Here is a 25,059-nt window from a genome sequence, read left to right as displayed (position 1 = left end):
ATTCTTTTAGGACTGTGAAAAGGACTGTGTTGGAGGATTGACCTTCTGTGCTGAGCTGGGCCCAAGTGTGCCCGTGTGAGTGTGTGCATGTGCATGCTTATGTGTGCCACGTTTCTTTTGTCATGCCTCTGATGCCTTTGCTAGTGGTTTTGCCTCTTCGCCTGTGCTTTGTAAAAATCCAGACTATCTTTGACGCTGATCTTTCCTTGAGGCCATGTTGCCTTTTCATTTGGATGTAACAGAAAGATGTTGTCAAAGTGAACGTTGACCAGGTTCCAGGTTCTTTAAGGATGGGAAACTGCCTGGTTTTCTCTATATCCCCTCCACCCTCCTTGCAACATGTGGCACCTAGTGGATGCTCGGCGTGGTTTTGTTGAGCTGACCTGAATTCTACCCTGAACCCACCCCAGGGACTTGTACCTCTCATCAGGAGTGACTTTGGGGTCACCAGCTATTTTATCTACTCTGCTCACCATGACCAAAGCAGAACACCCTGGTTTGCCCTACTCTATTCTGAGCCGAATCCTGTTATTTTTCTGGATGGTTTGGGGAAAATGCCTTTTCTGCAGTTCTGTAAATGTGGCTGGCTCCCTGGTGTATCTCCTAGGTTAATACATCCTGTTCTCAGGGCTGCATTGCTCCCAGAGGGCAGCTTCAGAGGGAATCAGTGTTCCCTGAGCCTGCTTATGATATAGCCAGGTTTGTGTTCATACACGGCTGGCTTGTCAACAATCCTTTGTCCTAAGAGATAGGACTTAAAGGTCCTCTCTTAAGATAGGATCTGCCGTAAGTGCTGTTCAGATCCTGGGACTGGTTTGTTTATATACTATGTGTGGGCCGTCTGCCCCAGCTCTAATTAATTCCTTTTACCCTGGATCTCTTGTCAACTGTGAGCACCAGAAGCCTTGGAAGTGGACGATCCTGATTCCTCTCCGGTCACTCTGTTAGCATTTTACTTTATGTTTACTTGTGTGGCTGGGGCCCTGGCCATGGGCTGTAATTAAAAACAGGTAGGTGCACAAAAAACAGGTGGTTTGCTATGGCTCAGTGCATCCACTGATGAGGTCGGAGGTGGGCTCCACTCTAGGGCAGGGAGTGGAGGGTCAGAGAGGGGTTGGGGCTATGTTTTCCTTTCTATGAACACTTCTCTGTAACTTCTTTTCCCAAATGACCTACTGTCTGACAGGGATCTTTCCCCTTTCTTTCCAAACAAGTACAGACACTGCAGAGAAATTATGATCATTATCATCATTATCATCATCAAGAGGGTGCAGAGAGAGGGCATAAACTGGGAGGGAAGGGGGGATGGCGGGAGAGGTTATTAGCATGACTGATATAAATGTTGACTCCTGTCCATTGGAGACTGAGAGGCAAGGTTGTCTTGCCGCAAACTTGGACACACCATAGCAGTGTCCCAGGATCTCCTGTCCCACAGGGCCATCACAAGATTCTGTAAAAACACTGTCGAATGTAGGTGTTACGACTTTTTTCAACAAAGAGTATTTCTTGAACTTCTGATGCAGGCTTTGTAGCTCAGCAGAATCAGGCCAGTGCTTAATTTTGTACAGCTTATAAGGAACAGTGAGCAAAGAGAAGACCATGCAAGGGTCTGGGGTTGTTGAAAGGCCAATGTGCCTTTAAGTCTTAAAGGACGTTCATCTCAGAGCCCACCAGGTGGCAATGCCACTGTATGAAATCAGCCTCCAATGAATGGCTTTCAGCAGGAGTTCCATGACACCTGTCTCCCCACCCCCACGCCAGGTTGCTATGTGCCAGGCTGCTTTCCCACATAATCACATTAACTCTTATTGGCAGCTCAGCCAAGGGGGTGGGGGGGTATCATTCTCATTTTCACAGAGAGCAAACTGAGGGTTGGAGACTGAGTAATTTACCCAAAGTCACCTTCTGTCAAGGAGGTGGAAGAGGGAGAACTCCTATCTGAACCCAGGGTTTTCAGAACCTGATCCTGCAGAGTTTTAATGTTGTCACTTAGTAGAGAAGCTGTGCCTATTAAATACGCATTTGAAATGAACCCTAAAATCCTTATGTGGTAAAGCATTCAGAATGGTGTTAATAACCCCTCTCCCCATCTGCAAAGGGGACACTGACACTCCCCGGGCCGTGAAGAAGAAAAGTGATCATGTGTGTGTGCCCCCAGCACTGGGCGTGGCACATAATAGGCATTTAGTGGCCTTGCCCACCTCTCTGCTTTCATGCTTTCTCCTTCTTCATGCTCTCTCTTCAGGCCTGAACTTGTCCTCTTTCTCACTCAGCAGCTCTCTTCTTTCTCCTTCTCCCACCCTGCCCCCTTCCACCCTGGCCGCAAGCATAGGACCGTGTTGACACTGGCTGGGTGGTACCCTGTCGCATCCTCCCAGATGAGGTTCCTTGCAGTTCAGTGGCTACAGGAAGTCTGTCTCAGGCTTAGTTGGGTGTTTGTTTTGGGAGAAGAGATAAGAAGGAAAACAAAGAAGGCTTTTGAATGAAACCTCAAGCTTTAGGAGCATCTGCAGGGGCACTGCCTTCTGTCAGGCAACGTGGCCCTCCCCCAGGGCTGCATACTCATCTGAGGGCCATTTGGCTTTGAAAATTAAGGCCACAGTTAGAGTTCAATTCCCCCTAGACACTCCTTGGTTCCGCCACTGACAAGTGCATCTCTATGTATTCCTGCTATGAGTCCACGAGTCAGATTAACATTCCTTCTCAATCCCAAAGAGCTAATCTGAATAAGCCCTCCAGTGCAGCAAACATTGCCTGAGCCCCTGTGATGCGCCGAGGCTTTTTGCTAGAGCTACTGAGATGAATTGGACATGTCCTTGCCTTCAGAAAGTGTAGAGTCTGGGGAAAGAGGCACATTACAGACAGGCAAATCCATAAATCATCGTGGAAACATCACAGCAGGGGTTCAAAGCACTGTGGAAGCTGGCAGGAGGAGTAGTCACTTGTCATACAGTGACTCTGCACTAAGTTTTGAAGGATAATGAAGGGAAGAGGAGGAGATGGCGCTGGTAGAAGGAAAGGGTGAAAAAGCAGCTTGTCCAGAGATTAGGGCTTGTGGGAGGAAGACAAGGGGGAGGTGGACAGCACCCCAGTTATAAAGAGCCTGGAAGGTTGCGTGAAGGAGTTTGAACTTTATTTAATCATCTTCATTTGGGGAGCTCTCAAAGCTGAATCTGTTAGTTCATTTGTCTGTTGTTGTTAACATCAAAAGGGAGGAGAAAAATCACTCATAATTCCTTCATGGTTCAAATTGGCTGCTTTTATTTGTTTCATATTCCCTTTCTGGCCTCACCCAATTACTCATGCTTTTCCCAAAATGAGATTTGGTTTTTCCCTTGTTATCTTTTAAACATTTGTCATATTGCTCCTGGATCTTCCTAATTATCCCTTTTAATGGCCGCATAATGGTCCACCAACTATTGTGCCCCAGCTTACCTAAAGTACTACGGCAGAGGGAAAAGAACCAAGGGTTTCAGAGTCGGTCAGACCTGGTTCAAATCCTCACTCTATGATGTACCTACCGTCTGTGTGATCTTGGACAGAATATTTAGTCACTCTGAGCTTTAATTTTCTCACTTATAAGACAGGTCGATCAAACACCTATCTTACAGCCATTGTGAGAATTATATCAAATCAGGCAAATTATGGATTATGGCCCTTAGGAGGCATTGCTTGGTGAAGGGTGGGTGCTCATTTATCATCTTTATTGTTTGGTTGAGCTTGAAATTCTAGATAGAAGGTAAATGACAATGTGGAAGCTTATTAGGTGGGGAGAGGAGAATTGGAGCCAATTTGAGGGCCCTCAGTGTGCACTCTTTCATGCAGTAGCCACTAGCACATGAGGCGACTGAGCGCCAGAATTGTGGCTAGTCTGCTCTGGGGATGTGTAGCAAATAGAAAATGCATACTAGATTTAGGAGGTGTAATATAACACAAAATATAAACTGCTTCATTAATCATTTTTATATTATATGTTGAAATGATAGTATTTTGGACATAATGTGTTATGAAAGATATTAAAATTATTTTCACTTGATATTTCAGTGTGGCTACTAGAAAATTTGAAATGCCCTATGTGGCTTGCACTGTGTCTTTGGTGGCTCTTGCCAGAGTGAGAGGCCACACGATGGATCCATCCATCAGATGCTGAGGTGGAGAAAGGGGAGGGAGTCAAAAGACAGGGGTGAGTGCCAGGTTGGGCAGCTGAGTGGATGGTGAACCTTTACATAGTTTTAGGGAAGACAGTGGAAGAGTCCTTGGGTTTGAGACTGCAGCAGCAGGTCATTAGTGGGTGTCTTCTGAGCAGTGAAATGAAAAGCAGGTATTTGGTCTGGGCCAGAGAAGCTGTCCCGGCTTTCCTTAAGAGCTGGCCATCCTGGCGCTCACCACATCGCACACATCCGCGGTGAGATTACTGACCAAAGTGCTCACTGCAGGGAGGGCTGGGGAGAGCTTGGCTGCTCTGCTGAGCTCCCAGAGGCCTCAGGACTGGCCTGCAGTGGAGCCCCAGGTATCCTCACTTGCTCCTTTGTGGTGTCGCCCAGGAGTCCCCGGGTAGTCCTCTGTAACACATGCAGCATGTGGGGTCAGAACAACCGGGAAGAGGACCCCATACAAAAACAGAAGTTGGAGGGCAAGGCTGCTTGTGTGTGGGGAGGCGGGGGTGTTAAGTGCTGAGTCCTATAAGGCCCTGGTCAGTCCTTTGTCTTCACTTACTATCGTTTGGGGTCTTCAGGGAAAGGGTATCATTGCCTTTATGGGTCCCTAATAGGAGTAATTACATATGATGCTGAGATTGGTTTCTGGGTAGCATTTCAGAAAACAAGTGCTATTTAGGTTTTAGGACTAGAAATTGAAATTGCACCTGGCTCTCAAAATATCCACTATACAATTTCCTGCAGGGTTGTTGGGACATAGGACCTTAAAATCAAGAGAAAACTTGTAGGAACTTTTATAAACCCTCCTACAATCTTCCCTCCTCCTCTCTTCCCCTGCCCTCCACCCGCACCCCGGGGTTTGGTTTAGGAAACCACAGATTCACTGTGCATTGCAGTAGCATAAGAGCAAGGGAAATAGATTAGGGCAAGCTTGAAGGACAAAATAACAAACCACAACAAGGCACTGGACTCTCCCTTAGTTTGAGCAGTTTTATCTGACCTGACCTGTCTGCCTTTAGCATTGGGCAAAGCAGGTAACACAAGGCCTCTGTAACAGACAATAGCATCACCATGACAGGAGCCTTCCTAGCAAAGGTACAGCAGCATTTTGCTTCTGCTAATGTATCTGTCACCTACCTGAACCCTGATTGTAGCTGTAGTTGGGTAAAGACTTTCAAATTCTTAGCAATAGTGCAACTGTAGGAGCTTGGACACAGTTCATGTCTTCAGCAACCATGTAGTGATCTCTTCTTGTGTGCCAGACTTGGGATTAAAGTTTCAGTTGTAGGAGAATATGTTAAAGTTTGTATTGTGTTTTTTGCTGTCGTTTCTATCTTGATTTTAAATTTGTGATTCTTGGTCACAGAGCAAATAACTTCACAACTTACAAAACCAATTCCTCTTTGAGGAATTTTTTTTTTTTTTTTTTAAGGGCATCACATGCGGCATATGGAGATTCCCAGACTAGGGGTCCAATCGGAGCTACAACTGCTGGCCTACACCACAGCAACACAGGATCCAAGCCAGGTCTGTGACCTACACTACAGCTCACAGCAGCACCAGAGCCTTAACCCACTGAGCAAGGCCAGGGACTGAACCTTTGTCTTCGTGGATACTAGTCAGGTTCATTTCCACTGAGCCACAATGGGAACTCCATCTTTGAGGGAATTCTATCATAGCTCTGTGACCAATTTTATTTTTCCTGAGAAATTCTCTGCCCTCATTCCCTTGGGGAAAGATCATCTCTGACCTCAGGGAGCCCCAAGGCTCACTTCCTGCAGGTACACTTATGACAAGGCTTCATCTGCTGGTCAACCTGTTCCATGGAGCAGAGAGGCCCCTTATGCCCTGAGTTTGGCAGTGGCAGACCACAGCTGTCACCTCTTTCTTAGTGCCAGACCAGCCAGAGGAGAAAGTGGGCCCCAGTTCAGCAGGCTGATGGGTCCTTTGCCCCTACAGTCCTACAGTTTCATCCCATGGCAAAACCTGTGATTTTTTTTCAAGGAGGCTGTGGAGGGCTGGGAATTGGCCACAGCCCTGACATCTTGGGGAGGTAGGTGTTCTAGTTTTAATGTGCTACAGATTGACAGGGGTGTGGAGGCGGGGTGGGGGTGGGGGAATGCCCAGGCAGAGAAAGCTGAGTAAATATGCAGATTTCTATGCCCCCAGGCTGTGAAGGACCATACCCGCCCATGCCCACCACGCAGTCTCACCACGTGTGCACAGCCCTGAGCCTGCGCACACCTGCACGCAGGCTATACCACATGCTCATGCACCACGCTGCTCTGAGCTCCCACCCCCTCACCTCTCCCTCCAACTCCAACCCCCACCTCAGCATCACCTCACCTCCCTCACTCCTAACCCCACTGTCCTGCCTTTCTGGCAACCCAGACCTCTCCAGATTAGAGCTCTCTGGGGGCCCGGTCCTTTTAAAAAGAAGAAAGCAAGAGAAAGGGAGGAAAAACAGAAAGAAAGGAGGAAACAGAAGAATGAAACTGGACCGAAGGGGCAGCGGTGCCTCGAGCTATCTCACTGCATTACAATGAATATGGACTCTATTAAGCTCCGTTCTGCCTGTTAGTGTCTCCCCGGGCAACACAGCCCCCATATGGCAAGCATGCAGCAGATTAGGGGAGGCCCCTGGACCTCATTGAAGGCCCGGGGGCTTGACTGGCAGTTGAACCCCCTCCCCACCTCCCCCTTCTCCTCACACTTGACACTGCCTGTGTTTATCTAAAGCAAGGAGGGGGGGCCATTTGGAAGGGTTTTGTCCTGCTCTGAGAGAGGGGGGAGGAGGCGGGAGGCGGGTAGGGCGGGGGAGGTAGAGGTGGGGGGGGAGAGGGGAGGTCTCATAAATATTCAAGAGGAGTGGTGAATGGAGAGAGAGAAATAAAGCAGATGGAATTCGTGTTAAAGAACAGCACAATCACCCTGTTTTGAGCCCTCCAGAAACAAAAAAAAGAAAAGGGAATGGCCTTCTAGGAGTGTAGGAGCTTCGTTTATCCAATTAGCAGGGTTGTCAAATTGAATTTATATGGAATTGGGGTGGGGGGATTGAGAAGCGAGTGTAGAAGAAAGGAACTGGTTTTCGTTTTCTCTCTTTTTCCAGTTTAGCAATAAGATTTTTTCCCCCCATCTTTCTAAGAGTAGATTTTTTTCCTAAGACTCTAAAGAAATGAGGCCATTTTCAGGAAGAGGTATGTGTGACCAAGAAATGAGACTTGCCAGTAACTTTTCCTCAAGTGGTGAAGTGGGAGAGAAATTAGATTTGTCCAGGGGGCAGATTAAGAGACCAGACCTTCTTTCTTACTGGGAAGGCAGAGGTAGCTCCCCGCCCCCCTTCCCAGGTGTCCCAGAGCTAAGATGCTGTGTCCAGACTCTTCCTTTCCCCTTGGCTGGATGGTAAAGGGGTCCACCTGCCTGAGAAGAAGTAAGCTCTGTCCATGCTGGTTAGCAGCTTGTTGTACGTTTTGGGTTCAGTGTGCATCAGGTGCCTGGGTTGTACTAATTTTCCCCCAAGTGCCACTTTGATGATATATCCCCTCCTCAAAACCATCAGTCTGTGTATAGTGTTAACTTCAGACTCTTTTTCCTAGTCTTCCACAGCATGACCCAACCTCAATTTCCTCCCTTGCCTCTCTTCATTCTTCTAGAATGGTCTCCAAAGTGGGGTGCGAACTCCGGAAGGGGAAATATTAGCAATTCCATTGGGGCCCTGGAAGAAAATATTAGAGATTTTCCTAAGGTTTATTTCTATCTATAGGAGGAACAGGAAAGAAATTCAGCTTTCCTAATATCTAATATCGGGGTTGGCAGTCATCCCTTCCACTTTATGTTGGGCAGTGACGTGTCACAGCAGCACTGAGAGATGTGTGTCACTCCGAGGATTGACGGGGGGACCGTACTTGCTTGTTCATTCACTCTCCAGTTTTCCTGTTCTCTGTTAAGTGGATTTACAGATTATATTATTTCGTTTTAACTAAATTAACTCTCACAAAAGGACAAGTGGCTTAAAGAGATTGCTGCAAAGAAACTGGGTTGAAGAGTGTGTTGATAATCTAAGCACACAGGGTGAAAACAGCATGAAAACAGCAGCGTTGATCCTTTTCCAGTCACATTAGGAAGTAAAAACAGTAATAATGGAGTCACATCTGATGAGAAGTCAACAAAATCATTAACATTCAAACTGTATTTGAAAGAGATTATATGCATATCATTAGCGATGAATCTAATGCTAAATAGGCTTTCTGCCTTAAGGTATTAACTTAATGATATTATAAAACCATCATGATTAACAAGTCATTAAAATACGGTTTCATTTTTACCTAGTCTTAAATTTGAGTCTGGCAATGTATGCATTTACTTTATAAATAAAATATTCATGTGTTAAGAATATTTGTCCAGAATGTTTTTCTCATAGAGCAAAATCAGTAAGGTTAGGAGATCGCTATTCAAGATCACTGCCCTGTGAGAGACAAACTGCTTGATGTACCACCCTCCAAACAGACCTTTCCCATCAGGTCAGTGTCACCTTCCTACAGTGCCCTCCCTCTCACTATGTACTCCTATTCCAAAAGGCCCAGTTTCAAAGCCATGAATCCAGAAAGCCTTTCCTGAAGCCCTGACATTGAAAATGCTCTCCTCCCTCTGCTCTTGTTTGCCACTTCCCCTTGGTGACTGGTGATCCATTAAGGTTTTAGAGTCAAGAGTGCTAAAGTTGTTGTTGCACAAGAGTAACCCCCAGACTTTGGTGGTTTTATGTAACAAAGATTTATTTCTTCTCCTGCCTTAGGCTGGGCTGCCTTCTTGCATCTTGTAGCTATGCCTTCTGAAATGTGTGCTGTGGCCCACCACCCTGGGAGGAGGGAGAAGTAACCCCCTCATTCTCCAGCTCTCAACTGCCTAGGCTGGGAAGTGACACAGAACGTGTTCACTTGTATGTCATTGGCCGGCGCTTGTCATGTGATCTTAGGCCAACTGCAGAGGAGACAGGGAAACAAGGCGTCTATGGATATTTGCCAAGCACTGGCCGACTTAGGTTCCAAGCTTTGTTTTAAGCTTCTCAGGACAGAATCCATCTTATAGTATAATGTGTCTTCTGTGAGGTAGATCAGTGATATTTTTTTTCTTCCCAATAGTAATAATAATAAAATCACAGTGCACCTAGTTTTCTAGTAGAAAACACATACACAACCTTTGGATAAGTAATAAGCTAGAAATATGTTTAGAGGTTGGCTAGAGCAGGGTTGATACATAAGACCATCAAACCATTGTTATTCTCCCCTGTATGACATCTGGCATTAGTCTTGAACTGTTTTGCCTAATGTAACCACCAGCCCTCATGGCTAACTTAAAATTAAAAATTCCGTGGTCATCTTAGCCACACTTCAGGTATTTGATTGTCACCAGTGCCTAGTGGCTTCCTAGCATTTTGGACAGTGCAAATAGAAAACATTTCCATCACTGCAGAAAATTCTTGAAAGGGTTTGTAGGAAGCACAGTAAGAGGTTGTTCTAGGGTAGATCTTAAATGTTAAAAGAATGAAAATGACCCCACAGAAAGTTGCTGTCATACATAATGATCCAGATACCGTTTTTATGCACAGGGAAGTAAGTTCAAAACCTTCTAAATTTACTTCTAAAAGCAGTTTTAAGCAGTTGGTTAATATGATCCGGAAACAGTTTCCTGGGAGGCAGCGTCAGGGGAGTGGCAAGAGCGCTGGACTAGGAATCAGGAGATCTGACTTGGAGCCCAGGGTCTCTCTTCTTAACTAGGGGACCTCTGCACATCACTTAGCCTCTCCACACCTTGCCTTCCTCATTTGTACCACTGGACACCTGTTAGGTGTTATTCTAAGCTGTTATTTTTTTCTGAGTTCCCTCCTAATTTAAAATGATCCCCTTTAATTAGGTCTGTGGGAAAAATTTTTAAATAAAAAAATGCCACTTCTGAAATCTTTCTTCTTGGTCTGTCTAAATTCACATATTCAGCTGTCTGAGAATTAAATTTATTTGCCCAAGATTTCCCCCAGAGTCACTCTTCTGAGCAGGAATAACATCCTCTTTTGAGGCCAGAGGGCTGCCAGCACCCAACCCCTGGCCACTTGGTATCACCTCCTGAGGAGGCAGACCCTCTTTCTGCCTTCAAAGGCAGTTGGAAAAATGAATCTGACTGCACAGAATTGGGAGCATGCAAAACAACTGTAACTTGGGGTCAGAAATATTTCTTCTTTCACCCCCTCAACCAATGGAGCAAGAACCAATGGAGCAAGCTAGACCCCCTCAACCAAAGGAGCAAGAAGTTTGTCAGGTCTCATTGTTTCGACAAAGAGAATGTTTTGAAGACCCTGTGCTATCTGCTACATCACATGTTCTCCTGGCGTAGCTCATCTTGGTTATTGGTCATGGGCCGTCCACAGGGCATGTTTTGCATTTTAGACCATGGAGGCTTGTCTTTTGGAGAGAGCTGCAGTGGCCTGGGCGATTGGGGATGAGAGGTGACCTTGAGTGCCCTTGCCTCGCTTGCGCTCCTGCCAGCCCGCCAGCCCTCTTGGGAGAAGGTGGAGCTGGCTTCCTCTTGCTACTGATCAACTCTCCGTTGTTTGTAATTTTCTCGCAAAATAAATACTCCAAGGCTGTAATTTCTCGTGCTTGGTCTCAACCTTAGACGTGTATTCTGCTGTTGTTGTTTTTGGAAAGTTTCAAAAATGTCTGCTTGGAGATTATTTCAGTGGGAACACGTATGTCAGCAGTTAAACTTCTCAGATGCATTTTCTTTTATTTTACGTGTCCAAATAACCCTTAAAAATAGCAAGTACCTGGGCCCCAGTGAGGAATTCATGTCAAGAAGTCATTTTCCCTTCTCTCTGCTTTTGATTCTTTTTTCCTTGATCCCTTTTTCTGAGAAAATGCAGAGAAAATAAGAATGATCTAGACAAAATTGCCAAGAAAAATAACAAGCTTTATTGTTGCCTTCACCCAACTTTGAAATTGTACCTTGTTCCTTTACAGGGGACAAAGTTACACTGCAATTACTTACTCCAATTAAGCCTTACTTGCCTTTTTTTTTTTTTTAACTCATTATAAAAAGTTCTCAAAAACCTGTATTTCTGGAACTATTTTTCTAGTCCAAGCTCACTAGATAACTTGGTCCAAGAAGTGACTCAGTTTCCCCAACTGCTAAGATGCATCATAGCTACAGTGATTCCCCCCACCTCTGCATCTTTTTTCAGTTCTGCTTTTATGCCAAAAAGATCCCCCCACCCACCCCGGGTTCGGCTTTGGGTTTGAGTGGTACCTGCCTACAACTCCGTCATGGGGCTCAATGAGTTAACTCCTTTCTCCCTCTGGACACCTGCTTCCTCTCACTCCCTCTCCCTCCTTGGCTACATCCTTTTCTCCTTGTTGCTCTTAAAAGCAGGGTGGTGGCTGGCAGCAGTCGCGGGGTCTGTTTCCATTTTGAACCTTATAAATCACCCAGGGTGCAGAAGTAACAGGAATTGTTGGGCTGGTCCTCGTTAAGCAGGAGGGGGTCTGGGCTGAATTTCCTCAGTAAAACCTTTGTGGACTTTACAACCCAAACACCTCCATAGCCATCATGTGCTGGGATAAGAAACAGGCCTCCTTATCCCTCTTTGTCTACTTGTTTTCTTTCTGCCTTTTATTACTTTGCATTCAGTCTCTGTCTCCCTGATGCCTCCTTCCCCTGCCCTTTCTTGGGGCAGCGAAGGGACAGGTGTTGGCAGCCTCCTTAAGGAGCTGGGGAAACTGGAGCAAGCCAGGAGCAAGCCAGTGCCCTGACTAGAACTGGTCATTCACGCAGTGCTCTAGATAAATGGGTTATTTCATTGGAGAAAAGTAGAGAATGATGACTGAGAGCTTGCTTTTTGGTACTGGCTTGTGAATATGTTAATGAACTTTTCCTTGATGAACAGTGATTCAGAAATCACTGTTAAAATCCCTCATTGTTCTGCTTCACCCAGTTCCAACTCTGTTAAGCACCCACTGGGTGCTGAGGGCTGATGGGGAAAGAAAGAAAAAATATATATATATGTGAAAAGGCTACTGTTGTGGTAAAAAGCACAGAGCTTTGGAGTGAGCCCAACCTGGGTTTCATTCCAGGCCTACAGTTATATGACCCTGGGCTACTTACTTACCCTCTGGAACTCAATTTCCTCACCTGTAAAATGAGGATAATAGTCCCCATTTTGCAGAGTCTTTCTGAAGGTTAAAAGAATACCTCTGGCTAAGAGCTTAGTGAGGTGCTCATAGTGGTGATGGGCGGGGGTGAGCCCTTCCCAGCCAGACTTGCATCCTTCAGAGTTTTCATTAATTCCCCTTTGCTAATAACATAACCCTTTGATTTACTGGATTATCTGAAAAAGAGCAAAAGCTCTCTTCACCGAGAGGAAATTATTTTAACTTAACAGGAAAAGCTTAAAAGTTTTCTTTCGACTCTCTTTTAGAAAATGTCCCCTTGTTCTCTCCCAGGACAGTGGAGGAGTCTTGGAGGTTGTCTGATGTCAAATACAGGAGGCAAAGGGAAGGATTAAAAATCAAGGGGAAAGAAACTCTTTCCTGGAAAACATTCCGAACATCAGAGTGGGGCTGGATCTCAGGCCTGGTTGGGAGGGTGCTTGTTGGGCAGAGCAGCATGGCCTTCCCAACGCAGCAGCCATGGGAAATGCCAAAGGGTCACAGGAGCTTAGAAAAGGGAAAGGTCTAGGCGGGTCTCAGGTGCTTCCTAGCAAAGAACAAGAGCCTCAAAGCCCAGCCTCCAGTCTCCTGTATAAGGATCGATGGACGTCGAGAGGCTGAAGACGGCTCTTACAACAGACTTCAAGGGAAGCCAGAACTCCAGAGACTGTTGGGCAAGCACATCTCTCAGTTAGGCAGCTTAAACCACCTCCTCTGATTTTCCAGTGGTGACTGTGCTTGCAAGAGCAATTGGTTAGATAAACTGGTCCAAAAGAATGAACATTTTGGAACTCCTGTCGTGGCTCAGCAGTGATGAACCCAACTAGTATCCATAAGGACGAAAGTTTGATCCCTGGCCTCGCTCAGTGGGCTAAGGATCCAGTGTTGCCATGACCTGTGGTGTAGGTCACAGTCTTGGCTCCGATCCTGAGTTGCTGTGGCTGTGGCTCTGATTTGACCCCTAGTCTGGGAACTTACATATGCTATGGGTGCAGCCCTCAAAAGCAAAAAAAAAAAAAAAAAAGAACATTTTGAATATATATCACCCCCCAGAAATCTCCTTTCATGTTGCCACATGTGCATAATTCCGGAACATGCGTCACTGTCTACATTGTTGTCATGTTGGCTTCAGTTATCTGAAATTCAGTCTAATGTCTCCCTGCCTAGTAAGGATGTTGACACACCTTCCTCACTGGTCTAATGTCCTATAAGTACAGCAGTGAAAAGCACAGAAGCCAGATCTTGGTTCGGGCCATGACCAGTGTGTGTACTTTGCCTCTATGGGACTTTGATGAATCTTTTAAACACCATAACTTAAACAAGGCATAAAGAATTAATACTGTGGAAGGGGACGAATTAAAGTTCTAGGCAGGCAGTAAGAGGGTGGCTGATAGCTGCGATACGTCAGCCATCAGCTGGAGGTGCAGTGCGGCTGGAGGTGCAGCCTCTAGGAAACGCTCTGGGTGGAGATGCAATGTGGACCATCATCAGGAGTCTAGGAGTTCCCGTGTGGCTCAGTATGTTAAGCCCCTGATATTGTCTCCTTGAGGATGCAGGTTCAATCCCTGGCCTGGCTCAGTGGGTTAAGGGTCCAATGTTGCTGCAAGTTGTGACACAGGTCGCAGATGCAGCTCGGATCTATTGTTGCTGTGGCTGTGGTGTAGGCCAGCAGCTGCAGCTCGGACTCAACCCCTAGCCCAGGAATGTCCATATTCCACAGGTATGTCTATAAAAAGAACAAAAAGAAGAGTATAGATTTTGTAGAGATGGAAAACACCAGAATTTCAGCACCAGGGCAGAGAGAAGAGGGTTCTTGGCTGAAGTGTGACCTTCATTTGTGTTTGGGGAATGGAGGTTACAGAGCAGCTGACGGAGGTTGCCTGGCTCCAGGAATCAAAGAATGTTGACAGGAATGTAGGTGAAGAGTGGGGGTGAGTCACAGCAGGAGATCTTTCATGAGCTCCCGAGACTTTAGGATCATTAATGGGTACCATCCCCTAAATGAGGGATTAGCATGCTGTCAGTATCCGTGTGACAGCACAGTGTGCCGTAGTCTATCCTAGCCACAGGCAACCAGCCCTGGACACCTGACCTCCTGCAAGCAAATGGTAAAGATAACTGCAGCCTTTGCAGCATCTGTGCTAGATATGCAGTGCCCTGAGCCTGGGACATGGCCACAAGTCTCAGCCTCCCAATGTCCTGGGCTCTTCTGTCCTTGTTGCTATGGATGCACTGGGCAAGGCTCTGGCATTCTTACCATAACATCACCTTCTCACTCAAGGGACAACTTATAAGCAACTTGTTTTACTTTATTTTGTTTTACTGACCGCATCTGCAGCATGTGGAAGTTCCCAGGCCTCAGGGATCGAACCTGCACCACAGCAGCAACCCAAGCCACTGCAGTGACAATGCTAGATCCTTAGCCTGCTGCGCCCCCAGAGAACTCCTGCAGCCACTTATTTTAGATGAGAAATGGCACGAGAGCAGCATGGCCAGGTCATTACTTTGAATGTCACCACCTATGTTATGGAAGCAGGGGGAACAGAAACAGTCCGGCCCTGTGGCCACCACAGGCGCATCCCAGGCATTCTCACCATGGCCGTTTCTCTCTCTTCCTCACAGCAGCGTGTGGCAGGGGATTGCGGTACCTTTTTGAGAGACTCTGGTGGCTTATGGGACATTGGACCTTTTGTGACACACCATGCCACATGGGATGATGGTGACACAGAGAGGAAAGCGGCCCAAGGCCACACTGGCTTGCCTCCTCTTGGCCACGGTGGGCTGCTTCGCAGACCTGGGTGAGTGTTTTGCTCCTTTCTCGGCAACAAGCATTCTGCAAGGACCCTCTGAAAAGGCGTCCTTTTTGGGGTTCCAAAGAGCATTTCCTCCCCACTGGCCTTCAGGGACACGCTCAAGATACAAGATGAGAAATGGTCTCCATAACAGCATATTGGTGGTGTTTGGTATTTTAATCATTTCAAACATACACTAGAGGAGGAGTAATGTTAATAACTGAACTGCCTTTTTTTAAAATTTGATAATGATTTTTATTTTTTTCCATTATGGCTGGTTTACAGTGTTCTGTCAGTTTTATAACTGCCTTTTATTGAGCACTTTCTATATTGGCGTTCCGGCAGCCGGTCTACATGTGTTGTTTGTAAGCTCCTCAACAGCTCTGTGAGACAAATATTATGAGCCCCATTTTACAGACAAGAAACTGAGACTCAAAATGGTTAAAGTCCCCTGGGATTCAGGCCCAGGTCTGTCCAAGTCCATAGCCTGAGCTCTTGCCCTCACGCCATGCTGCCACTCCAATCTGGCTTCCTGGGGACAAGGCCAGGGTGGGGAATGGACCCAAGGACAGCAGAGTTCTTCAGAGGAAGAGCAACTCCTCTGAGTGGTCCAGCTCTGAAAGGCTGCCTGGGTGTCATGCTTCTGGAAAGGTCATGTTATAGGTTTCCTGGGGGTGTCATTCATTGCTGCATCCCTGTTCTTTCTCCAGACCAGGTCCCTCAGGTCACCGTCCAGCCTTCTTCCACAGTCCAGAAGCTCGGAGGAACCGTGATCCTGGGCTGCGTGGTGGAGCCGCCCTGGATGAATACCACCTGGCGGCTCAACGGGAGGGAGCTGAATGGCTCAGATGATGCCCCAGGCATCCTCATCACCCAAGGGACCCTCGTCATCACCGCCCTCAACAACCACACCGTGGGACGGTACCAGTGTGTGGCCCGGATGCCTGCAGGGGCCGTGGCCAGTGTGCCAGCCACCGTGACCCTAGCCAGTGAGTGCTGCTCCTCTGCCCCTCTTCCATTCTCTCTCCATCCCCCACTGTTCAACCCCCCTGTCATTATCTTACCATAAAGGGGGCTTTACAAGCTGACATTTCCAATCGGAGAGCAGTGGGTGCCCAGTAATTTCCAAAGGCTGGAGGCCTTTGTGCTCTCTGAGTAGGAGAAATATCTGGAGTGAGGGTCTAGAAAGAAGGGACCTTGCCATGGCGGAACTGATCCTGCAGGCCCCAGAGCTGGGCCATGCCAGGCCTTTCTGCTTGATCACTCTGTGGTCTTAGATGTGGTCGTGTCAATTCTTCACTGCATTCCCACCCCCCAACTCCATCCTCACGGCAGGTGCAGTCAGAGCATGTACAGGGATATGTGTGGTCGGAACAGAGCCTGCCCATACCCCCTTGGCCTCCTGCCCTTCTGAGGGGCAGGTGTATTCCCAGTGCCTGGAATATAGACAGCAGAACACAGTAAAAAGGGGTAAAGACAAAGGGGTAAAGAGGAAGAGATGAGGTGACAGTTTGGTCCAAGAGGATGCCAGGAGAGGACCTCATACTACTCTATGTATAATTATCACATGGGTTGTGCCCAAGATCAGTACAGGCATTACCTGATTTTCTCTCTGTGGTACATATGGGAAACGCGACTGGATTGATTCAACTTCCGAAGGCTACATAGCAGCCCCAACACCTGTTCTAATATGCTGAGTCTTTAGCCAGGAAATTCGGTTGACCCTTGAACAACACAGGGTTACGGTCTCAGGCCCTCTGGTTGGTTAAAGATCCTCATATAACTCATAAGGGACTTTTTTGCATCCGTGGGTCCAACCAACTGTGGGTCCTGTAGTATTATAGTATTTACAGTGGAAAAAAATGTGTCCCCAGGTGGACCCGTTGCAGGTCAAACCCATATTGTTCAAAGGTCAACAGTATTCATAATCACCTCCCCTTTCCTGATGGCTGAAGCATAGGAAACAGGGGAGCTTGTTGAGAGTTTAGTGGTATTTGGATTTAACCTTTGAGAAAGTCTCCAGAGCTTGTTCCTTCATGATCTAGCAGGGCCCCTCCTCGTGGACAGCCCTCCTTCCATATCATCATCCGTCACTGTCATCATCACCCTCCTGGATGATGTGGTTCTTTATGTTACATGTCATACCTAAGGCAGCCAACTTCTAAAATGTTCCTTAAAAGTCAGCTGGGATCCCTGGAGTATGAGACATGAGTCCCGGAAGGCAAGTGCTGAGAGATGGGGAAGTAGAAAAGCAGGGGAGAAGAGACCCCCTCACCCTCTGGTTTCCAGATCCCTAGAAAGACTTCACTCCATGGAGGAATAGAGAATAGAACCGAGGCTGCCACCATATTCCTTTTTCTTGGGAAACAGTCAAGCTGCCCTGCCTTCTTCTCAGAGGAGGGAGGAAGGCAGGGTGGGTCCCCAGCTACCTCTGCAGGGGATTAGGTGAGCCTGGGCTGCATCTTGCCACTGCTCCCCCACTCCCAACCCCCCCCACACACACGCATAGTAGGAACCACTTTTCCTTTGTGTCTGCAAGGAGCACTCACTGAATCTGAGAGCCAGGCTTCTGGGGAGCAGCCTGTGAGTGCCCAGTGAGGGAGGCAGCCTAGACCCCCAGCTGGGCCCTCCCCTCCAGCTGTGCTAGGAGCTGGGGGAGGGTACCTGGAGATGAGGATGGGGAGGGGTCACCTTATCATAACAAGAAGGGCTGAGGTCAGAGCTACACTCCTTACTCCCTTGTATATTTTTAAATTAAAATTACATAGTAGAAAGTTCAGAATATATAGAAAATAACATCTTCCCACCATCCTTGGACAACCACCATTATCATTTTGGAGTATACCCTTCCAGTCTTCATCCATACCCATTATTTTTATACTACTGAACATAGTTTCCATCCTTATTCTCTTCCCTTTGACAGTATATGACAAGCATTTTCCACTGGCCATATGACCATAGTTAGTTTTTCTTTTTTATAGAGTATAAACTGCATCCAGTAAAGTGCACTAATCTTAAGTGGATAACCTGATGCATTTTTTTACATGTACTAAACGCACAACCCCCACTCCAGCAGGCTCCTAGTTAATCTGTCCCCTAGCCCCAACCAGGGCAGGAGCACAATTACTCATGGCCCTGGAGCATCCCTGAGTGGACCCTTCTCCTAGTGCTGGGCAATCAGGTCCGTGCCAGTTCATTATTACAAAGAAGAGGTGCCTTTAGCAACTGTCGTGCCTTTAAAGGGTGACGCTGCTCCTTTAGGACGCTTGCTCACCTGCAAACGATCAGCCCTCATCTGTGAAGACTCAGGGAAACTCCATAACTTGGCCTGATCAGGAGCCAGGCTGAAACTTTCATTGTTTGGAGGAAGGGAGAGCTGGAGAGGAGATTTTCTTTGCAACCCTGCTTCTATTTCAAGGTGTATCTGTGTGAGGAGAGGCAATTTATAGCCTTTATTTTTTAAAAAATTCCTGGCCACTTCTTCCTCTGGTGCTTGAAGGGATCTGCAGTTGGCACTGAGGACAAAGGCAAGGGTTTGGTTGCAACCCAAGAAGCCAGAGTGAGAGAAGAGGGGCTTGTGCAGAAGCAGAGGCGAGTCTTGTTTGAAAGCCAAGAACTATTGGCGTGTCATTTAGACATGAATCAGAAGGGAAATGTTTGGGCCTGACCAGAAAAAGGATGGAGAAGTGCTGGAAATGGAGAGAGCGGGCTCGGAGGGGGCCGAAGAAGAGGGAGTCGGTGGAGTGGAACTACAGCCCCCCAGACTTGGAGGAGGCTGTGCCGGGGTGGCGGGAAGGCGCGAGGGGCGGGAGAAACGGGTGCTGTCTTTGGGTTAATGCCATGGGGGATTTGGCCCAGACTCAGCAGCTAGATTAAGTTTCCGAAAGCGCATTCCTGAGCAGAATGGGGGCTGTGTTTTGCTGCTTGGCTGATGTGCGAGGGAGGCTGAGCAGTAGAAGGGATTACCGAAGGCATGGTCTGCATTCGGAGGCGAGGCTGGGCAGCGGTGTGCAGCACGCACACATGCACACACACACATGCACGCACACATGCACCCTCACCATTTCAGGCTTCTTTCTCCAGCCTCTCCCACATGCATTCAGATGTTCATCCTCAGACAAAGCATTTGCTGTGTGTCCCTGGCAAAACGCTGCCTCCTGCACATAAGTGAACCCCCTAGAGATCACTGGGGGCTTTCAATGATGGGTGCCAGGACCTGGCCTAAGGATTCAAAGGTGTGAAGGAGGCCTCTAGCGGAAATTTCCTGGTCCAGACCGCTTTTATGCTGACGCTGGGCATGGGGTGCACTTGAGCTTACCTCTGCCTGGTGACAGCTTCTGGTCTTCAGGTGAAATGGAACTGCATGACGTCCCCTCTAGGCCCTGCACCCCTCTCCTCCAGGCAGTTCTGGCCATGTGGAGAATGGCTCCCTTCACTCTGGGTGGAGATGCCCTTCCCACTCTCCTCCAAAGAGAAGTTTTTATTTTTCCCTGTTTTACTTAAGCTTTCTTTGGGGTGAGTCTCTCTTGCTGCTAATGCCTCCCTTCAGATCATCTTGTCTATGTCTCGCTTTGTGAAAGGCTTTGACTTTGATCTTTCTTCCTCTTACCTCTCTTTTCACAAGCTTCACACCCAGAAGCCAGCCACTGTACACGGCTCAAAGGTTCCCCCTCTGTGCACCTGGAGCCCCAGAAGCATTCCTCATTCTTAGACCCTGAGTCAATGCTTAGAATTGTTCTCCACACAGTGCAGCAAGTAGTCACAGCCTATCCAACAGAGATTTCAGGCAGCGTGAAAGCTCCTTTCTTTCTTTACTTACTGCTGGTCATCTACCATTCATATATAGTCCAAATAATTCTTCATCTTCACTTTTTTTCTGTTTTTTAAATTAATTCTCTCAGTTATCCTATGATCTCTAGGTTCTAGTCTTAGCCGGAAATAAAGTAGGCAGTAACTGCGTAGTGATTCTATATCTGGGAATTTTTGTCCTCCAGCTGCTGTGAAGTCTTAAGCAAGTGCTGGTTTAATTGAGAGCGGATCTGTAACCCTTCTGTAAGGTCTTTAAGCGCTGGGACCAGTCACGTACTCCTGAATTATCCTCTCTCTGGCATCCGAGATCAGAGGCAAGGCAACTGACAGGAAAGGAAAGAGTTCCCTTAGGCAGCTGTCTCCATGACTCCGTGACTTTGAGGAAAGGTCAGAGGTGACAGGGGCCCTTTGTTAGCATAATTTAACCCATGAGTGAAATGAAGAGCCAAACTGGTATAATGGAAAAAAACAAGAAACTTAAACCCAGGATCTTTTTTTTTGTTTTAACTCTGCCACTTAAGCGTTAACGTGACATTGGCCAAGTCAGTTAATATCTCAGGTTGTCACAGCTGTGAAATGAGCACAGTATGATCACATCCTCAGTTTTATTGGGGGGAGGGGCTTTTTGGGGTTTCCTTGAGAATCAAATGGTAGAATATATGATAGTAATATTTTGAAGTGTTTTATAAATTTCAGGCTATATTCATTCACCCCTCTGGTCAACACACATCTGTGGAGTGCCCTCTCATGGGAGACTCGGGGCCCTGCACCCAGCCCTGTGCTGCCCAATTCTGTTGTGGGAGCAGCCCTTAGGAAGACAGAGTCCAGGGGAGGCAAAGCTTCCAGTCACAGCCAGAGCCAAGAGAGAGGACTGGCTTCTTGGGAAGAGAGAATGAACCCATTTCCTGTGAATCTCTCAGCTCCCTCTGTTCACGTATTCTTCCACCCAGATTTCCACCTCCGAGCTGCCTTTCAGGGGAGCCCGTCATGTCACTACACTGTGTGTTGTCACCATAGTCCACAGAGCTGCCTATTTATGCTTTGGGTCACTGCTGCTTTTTCTTCCAACTGGACAGTGTTGGTTTGTGCTGGCAGGTTGGCCGGATCCTGGCCCTTGACGTGGTGGGTTCCACAAATGGAAGACATCTTCTTACTCAGCTCCCCAATTCTGACTCCCATCAGACACTTCTTTAAGATCTTCTGTGCTATGACCCCAAATTAGAACAGGCCATTAAGAACAGCTGCTCACATTTTCTTAAAATATTTCTAGCTCCCTTGGTCCCTGTTTTAGTCAGAGTTCTCCAGAGAAGTAGAACTCATCATTATATGCATATACACACACAGATACATATGTACATGTACACACACACATATACAATTGTATATACACACATATATAATCTTATGGAGTATATACAAACATATATAAAACTGCAAGTACAAATATACACACACATGGGGAGAGAGAGAAATAGAGGAGTAGAGAAATGGAAAAAAAAAGGGAGGAGAGAAAGATTTAAAGAATTGGCTCACGATTGTGGAGGCTGGTAAGTCCATGATCCATAGGGCCAGGCAGCAGGCTAGAGATTCACGAGTTCCACTGGGGAACCAGCAAGCCAACCATTCTCCAGCCCTGAGTTCAATATCAGGATGTTTTGGAGATTTGTGTCCTGAGAATTGGGAGTGTTTAGAATTTCCACCAGCAGCACAGGAAGGCCTGCTCCCTGCTGTTGAGGATCTCAGTCTGATGGAGAAGACAGACAGCAATTACATGTTGGCCATAAAGCCAGTCATCCAACCCATGAGTTGCCTAATAGAGATGTAAACAGATTTTAATGGGAGCTCAGGGGACAGTGATTCATTTCGATTTCAGGGGATTGAGGAAGACTCAGGGTTGAGCCTTGAGGAATGTGTGTGAGACAGTCTTTAAATTTTTGAGTCCCCACATACCTTTCTCAGACCTTCAACCGCTAAGTTCAGCTCTTTACATTTGTGTACATGGACCTAAGCCCAATGTGGTTTCTGGGATGGTGCAGATACTTCCATGGTGAATTAATCAAACCCTGAATTAGGATGGGGTAGCGGGAGAGACGGTCACATAGTGGTTGTATTCCCCTGGGAGGGGAAAGGAGCCCATGGCTGAAAGCTGGGACCAAAGGCACCTGCCAGGATGGGTGTGAGTCTGCCTTTCCTAGGAGACAGAGAGGCAGCTCCACATGGCAGTGTAGAGTTGGAAAAGGAGGACTAGCTTGAACTTGAATTATAGCCACTCTATGCCATAAGTTTTATGTGTTTTACTTGGCCAGTTGGACAAGAAAATTACTGAAAGACAGCCTAATCCCAAAGGATACTAAGCAACTTGAATATCTAAATAGGAAATGACTAAGGAATACCTTATAGCTTTAGGCCAAAGTCATATTAACCCCTTCTGCTTTCTACTGGATCCAGGCAGAAATTCATACTTCACAAGAATTTCCCCCACAAGAATTTCACAAGAAGTTCCCGGTGAAATTTTCAACTGGCATTGGCAATACTAATCCCATTAGGCCTGGCACAAGTGCTCAGATAAATGTGTGGTGTAACTCAGGGCATCACAGCAGCAAATGTCTGCCCCAAAGAGCCAGGGTTCCAATTCTCTATTTAGCCAGAGTCAGTAATTACCAAAAGAAGACGCAAGTTCATGGTGCCATCTTCTACTGAGGACATGCTTAGACCCCTTCAGCTACCCCACCCCTCTCCTCAGTCTGTTCTTTGCACACACAGCTACATGCTTAAATAGAGCCTGAGGTCCATATCATAAGCTAAGAGAGAAGAGAAGGAGCACACAGAGGGTAAAGCAGGTTCAACTCTAGATTCAATGAGCCAGAACAGACCTGGATAAGCCTTTTGCACAGGAAGCTGAGAGGAAGGATTGATTAGCTTGCTTGAAATTATTGGAACCCTTTAAAGAACATGGCTCTAGATGGTTCCTTTAAAATAAGAAAGGATCAAAAGAGCAAATGAGTTCCTTGGCTCCCTTTTTTGTTGTGTGTAGAAAAGTTTAGGGAGTTCTACTCTGATCTTGTTTTTAGACTTTCAACCATTTTTGGAATCTAGTAATAGCCCCAGAAACTATGAAAGAGTGAGTCTGTCCTGCAAATGGGACAAAGTGTTCAAACCTAAATAAAGGACTATCACTTAATAATGAGAAAAAAAAAGGTAGGCAAAAGGAAAAAAAACAAAAAACAAAGAAAACTTGAGACAAAACAGCATTTTGGGGGGTAGAAAAAATTGCGCTTAATTTTAAATGACTCTGTTCTTTTTCTACGTAAAAATATCTGAAGACTTCAGGAATCACAGAGTAAGACTCGGGCTGCAGCGTGACACGTAAACCCACCTCTTAGCTCTGCCTCCCACTCTGGCCCCAGCAAACTCTGCCATTTCCTCAGTTCGTCTTGCGCTGTCATTTTGGGACTGGTGCCCCATCTTCCTGGAACAACTTCCTTTCCATTCCCTTCCCCAGGAAGTTCCCGCCTCCCTTGGATTAATGAATTCCTTCTCACTTTTCAAGATTCGAGTTTCTTCTCTAGGAATCTTTTCTTGACCCCCTCCATTCCTCAATTCTGGAGTGTGGCGTCCCCTCTTCCCAGCTTCCTCTCCACCCCATGTTTACTTCTCTAGCCCTCTCCTGCCACCATCTTTTTGCCCTTCACCTCTGTGACCGCCACACTGCTGCACACAGGGCCTGGCACTCAGCCTTCAGAGAATGGCTTACTGAGCCGCATAAGATATGTTTGAAGTCTAGAAGATCAAAAAGGGTGTGCAGAAGGTGAACAAAGATTTCTTTACCAAATTCCATTATATTAAAAGTTTTGAGGAAGTAAGAAAGGATTAAGCGGAATTCCTGTCATGGCTCAGTGGTTAACAACCTGTCTAGCATCCATGAGGGCTTGGGTTCAATCCTTGGCCTTGCTCAGTGGGTTAAGGATCCAGAGTTGCCATGAGCTGTGGTGTAGGTTGCAGACATGGCTCAGATCCAGCATTGTTGTGATTGTGGTATAGGCCAGCAGCTGCTATCAGACCCCTAGCCTGGGAACCTCCAAATGCCGTAGGTGTGGCCCTAAAAGGACAAAAAAGTCAAAAATAAAAAATAAAATAAAATAATAAAAATTAAAAAAAAAAAGGATGAAGCAACAACTCGGGATACAAACAGGTTGAAGATAACAAATAGATTTAGCGAGGGTTAAGAAAAATTGATGGATGTCAGAGTGTAAGGGCTATTAAAAATATGTTTATTTAGAGGAGATTCTGGAACCCTTGAAGGGAAATGGTGCCAGTGCATGAGGCTCCTCCTCCTACCAGGCACCCCACGGGACACTGGGGGAGACAGTGGTGGCTGGCATAGGGAGTTCCCAGGTGTGTGGGTGGAAAAATCATAACCACAGTGGGCCCCACTGGCCTTAAGACAGCGCCCCTGCCTCTCCCACCTAGAATCTTTTTTTTTAAGGGCCATGCTGGAGGGCCCACTTCCATTGTTCCTCTGAATGCCTTGGCCTCCATCTCTCTCCCTTCCTGTACAGGCCGCCAGCCTGCCAAAGACTGTGCCAGGATCCAGCTCTGGCTCTGATGAGTCCAGACCACCAGGACTCACATTAATTTTCCCATTGCTGAGTTTCTAGTTTATATTTGGTTGATCAGAGAAATATGTGTGATGTGGGTTGCTGGCAAGTAAATCTTTTTTTCCTTCCCCTCTCTCCTTCCTCAGTGTAATTTTTCAAACCATTTTAGTCCTTCATCTAGTCCAAAAAGAAACGCCCCAGTTTTGTTAGCCAGCCCTACCTCAGAGCAGCACTGAAGTCAGATAAAGGGGATGGTCTCAGCCATCTTCTCTGTTCATCTGGCTGCCAGACTCCGTGAAGAAATGGTTCCCATCCTTGACTTGTCTTTAAGGATTAATAACATTCCTCGTTCTTGTATGTCTTTTTTTTTTTTAATTATTTTTAATTGGTTCAAGCCAAGAAATTCCTAAAGCATTAGGCCAGTTTATTGCAAATCATTTAATGACACTGCAAACTACGTTCTTTTTATTTCCCTCCTTCTTCCTCTCACTCCTTTTATGCCCTCTCC

The 25,059-nt window shown here is 46.7% G+C and overlaps 1 protein-coding gene across 5 annotated transcripts in view; it reads left to right on the top strand.

Moving 5' to 3' along the window:
* Positions 1-25,059, top strand: part of BOC (BOC cell adhesion associated, oncogene regulated) — a 75,786-nt gene that overhangs the window by 23,360 nt on the left and 27,367 nt on the right. For 4 of the 5 annotated variants that reach the window (XM_047792404.1, XM_047792386.1, XM_047792395.1 and 1 more), the window contains exons 3-4: positions 14,975-15,150; positions 15,855-16,133. In XM_047792404.1, the coding sequence (XP_047648360.1) occupies positions 15,054-15,150; positions 15,855-16,133 (376 nt within the window). In that variant the 5' untranslated portion in view covers positions 14,975-15,053. The remainder of the gene's footprint in view (positions 1-14,974; positions 15,151-15,854; positions 16,134-25,059) is intronic. The other variant, XM_047792377.1, reaches the window with a different exon arrangement.

This window comes from Phacochoerus africanus, chromosome 1 (genome assembly GCF_016906955.1).
Source record: "Phacochoerus africanus isolate WHEZ1 chromosome 1, ROS_Pafr_v1, whole genome shotgun sequence".
Classification (NCBI taxonomy): Eukaryota; Metazoa; Chordata; class Mammalia; order Artiodactyla; family Suidae; genus Phacochoerus; species Phacochoerus africanus.
The sequence above is the reverse complement of the archived record's forward strand: the minus strand, read 5'-3'. Positions and strand labels throughout refer to the sequence as shown.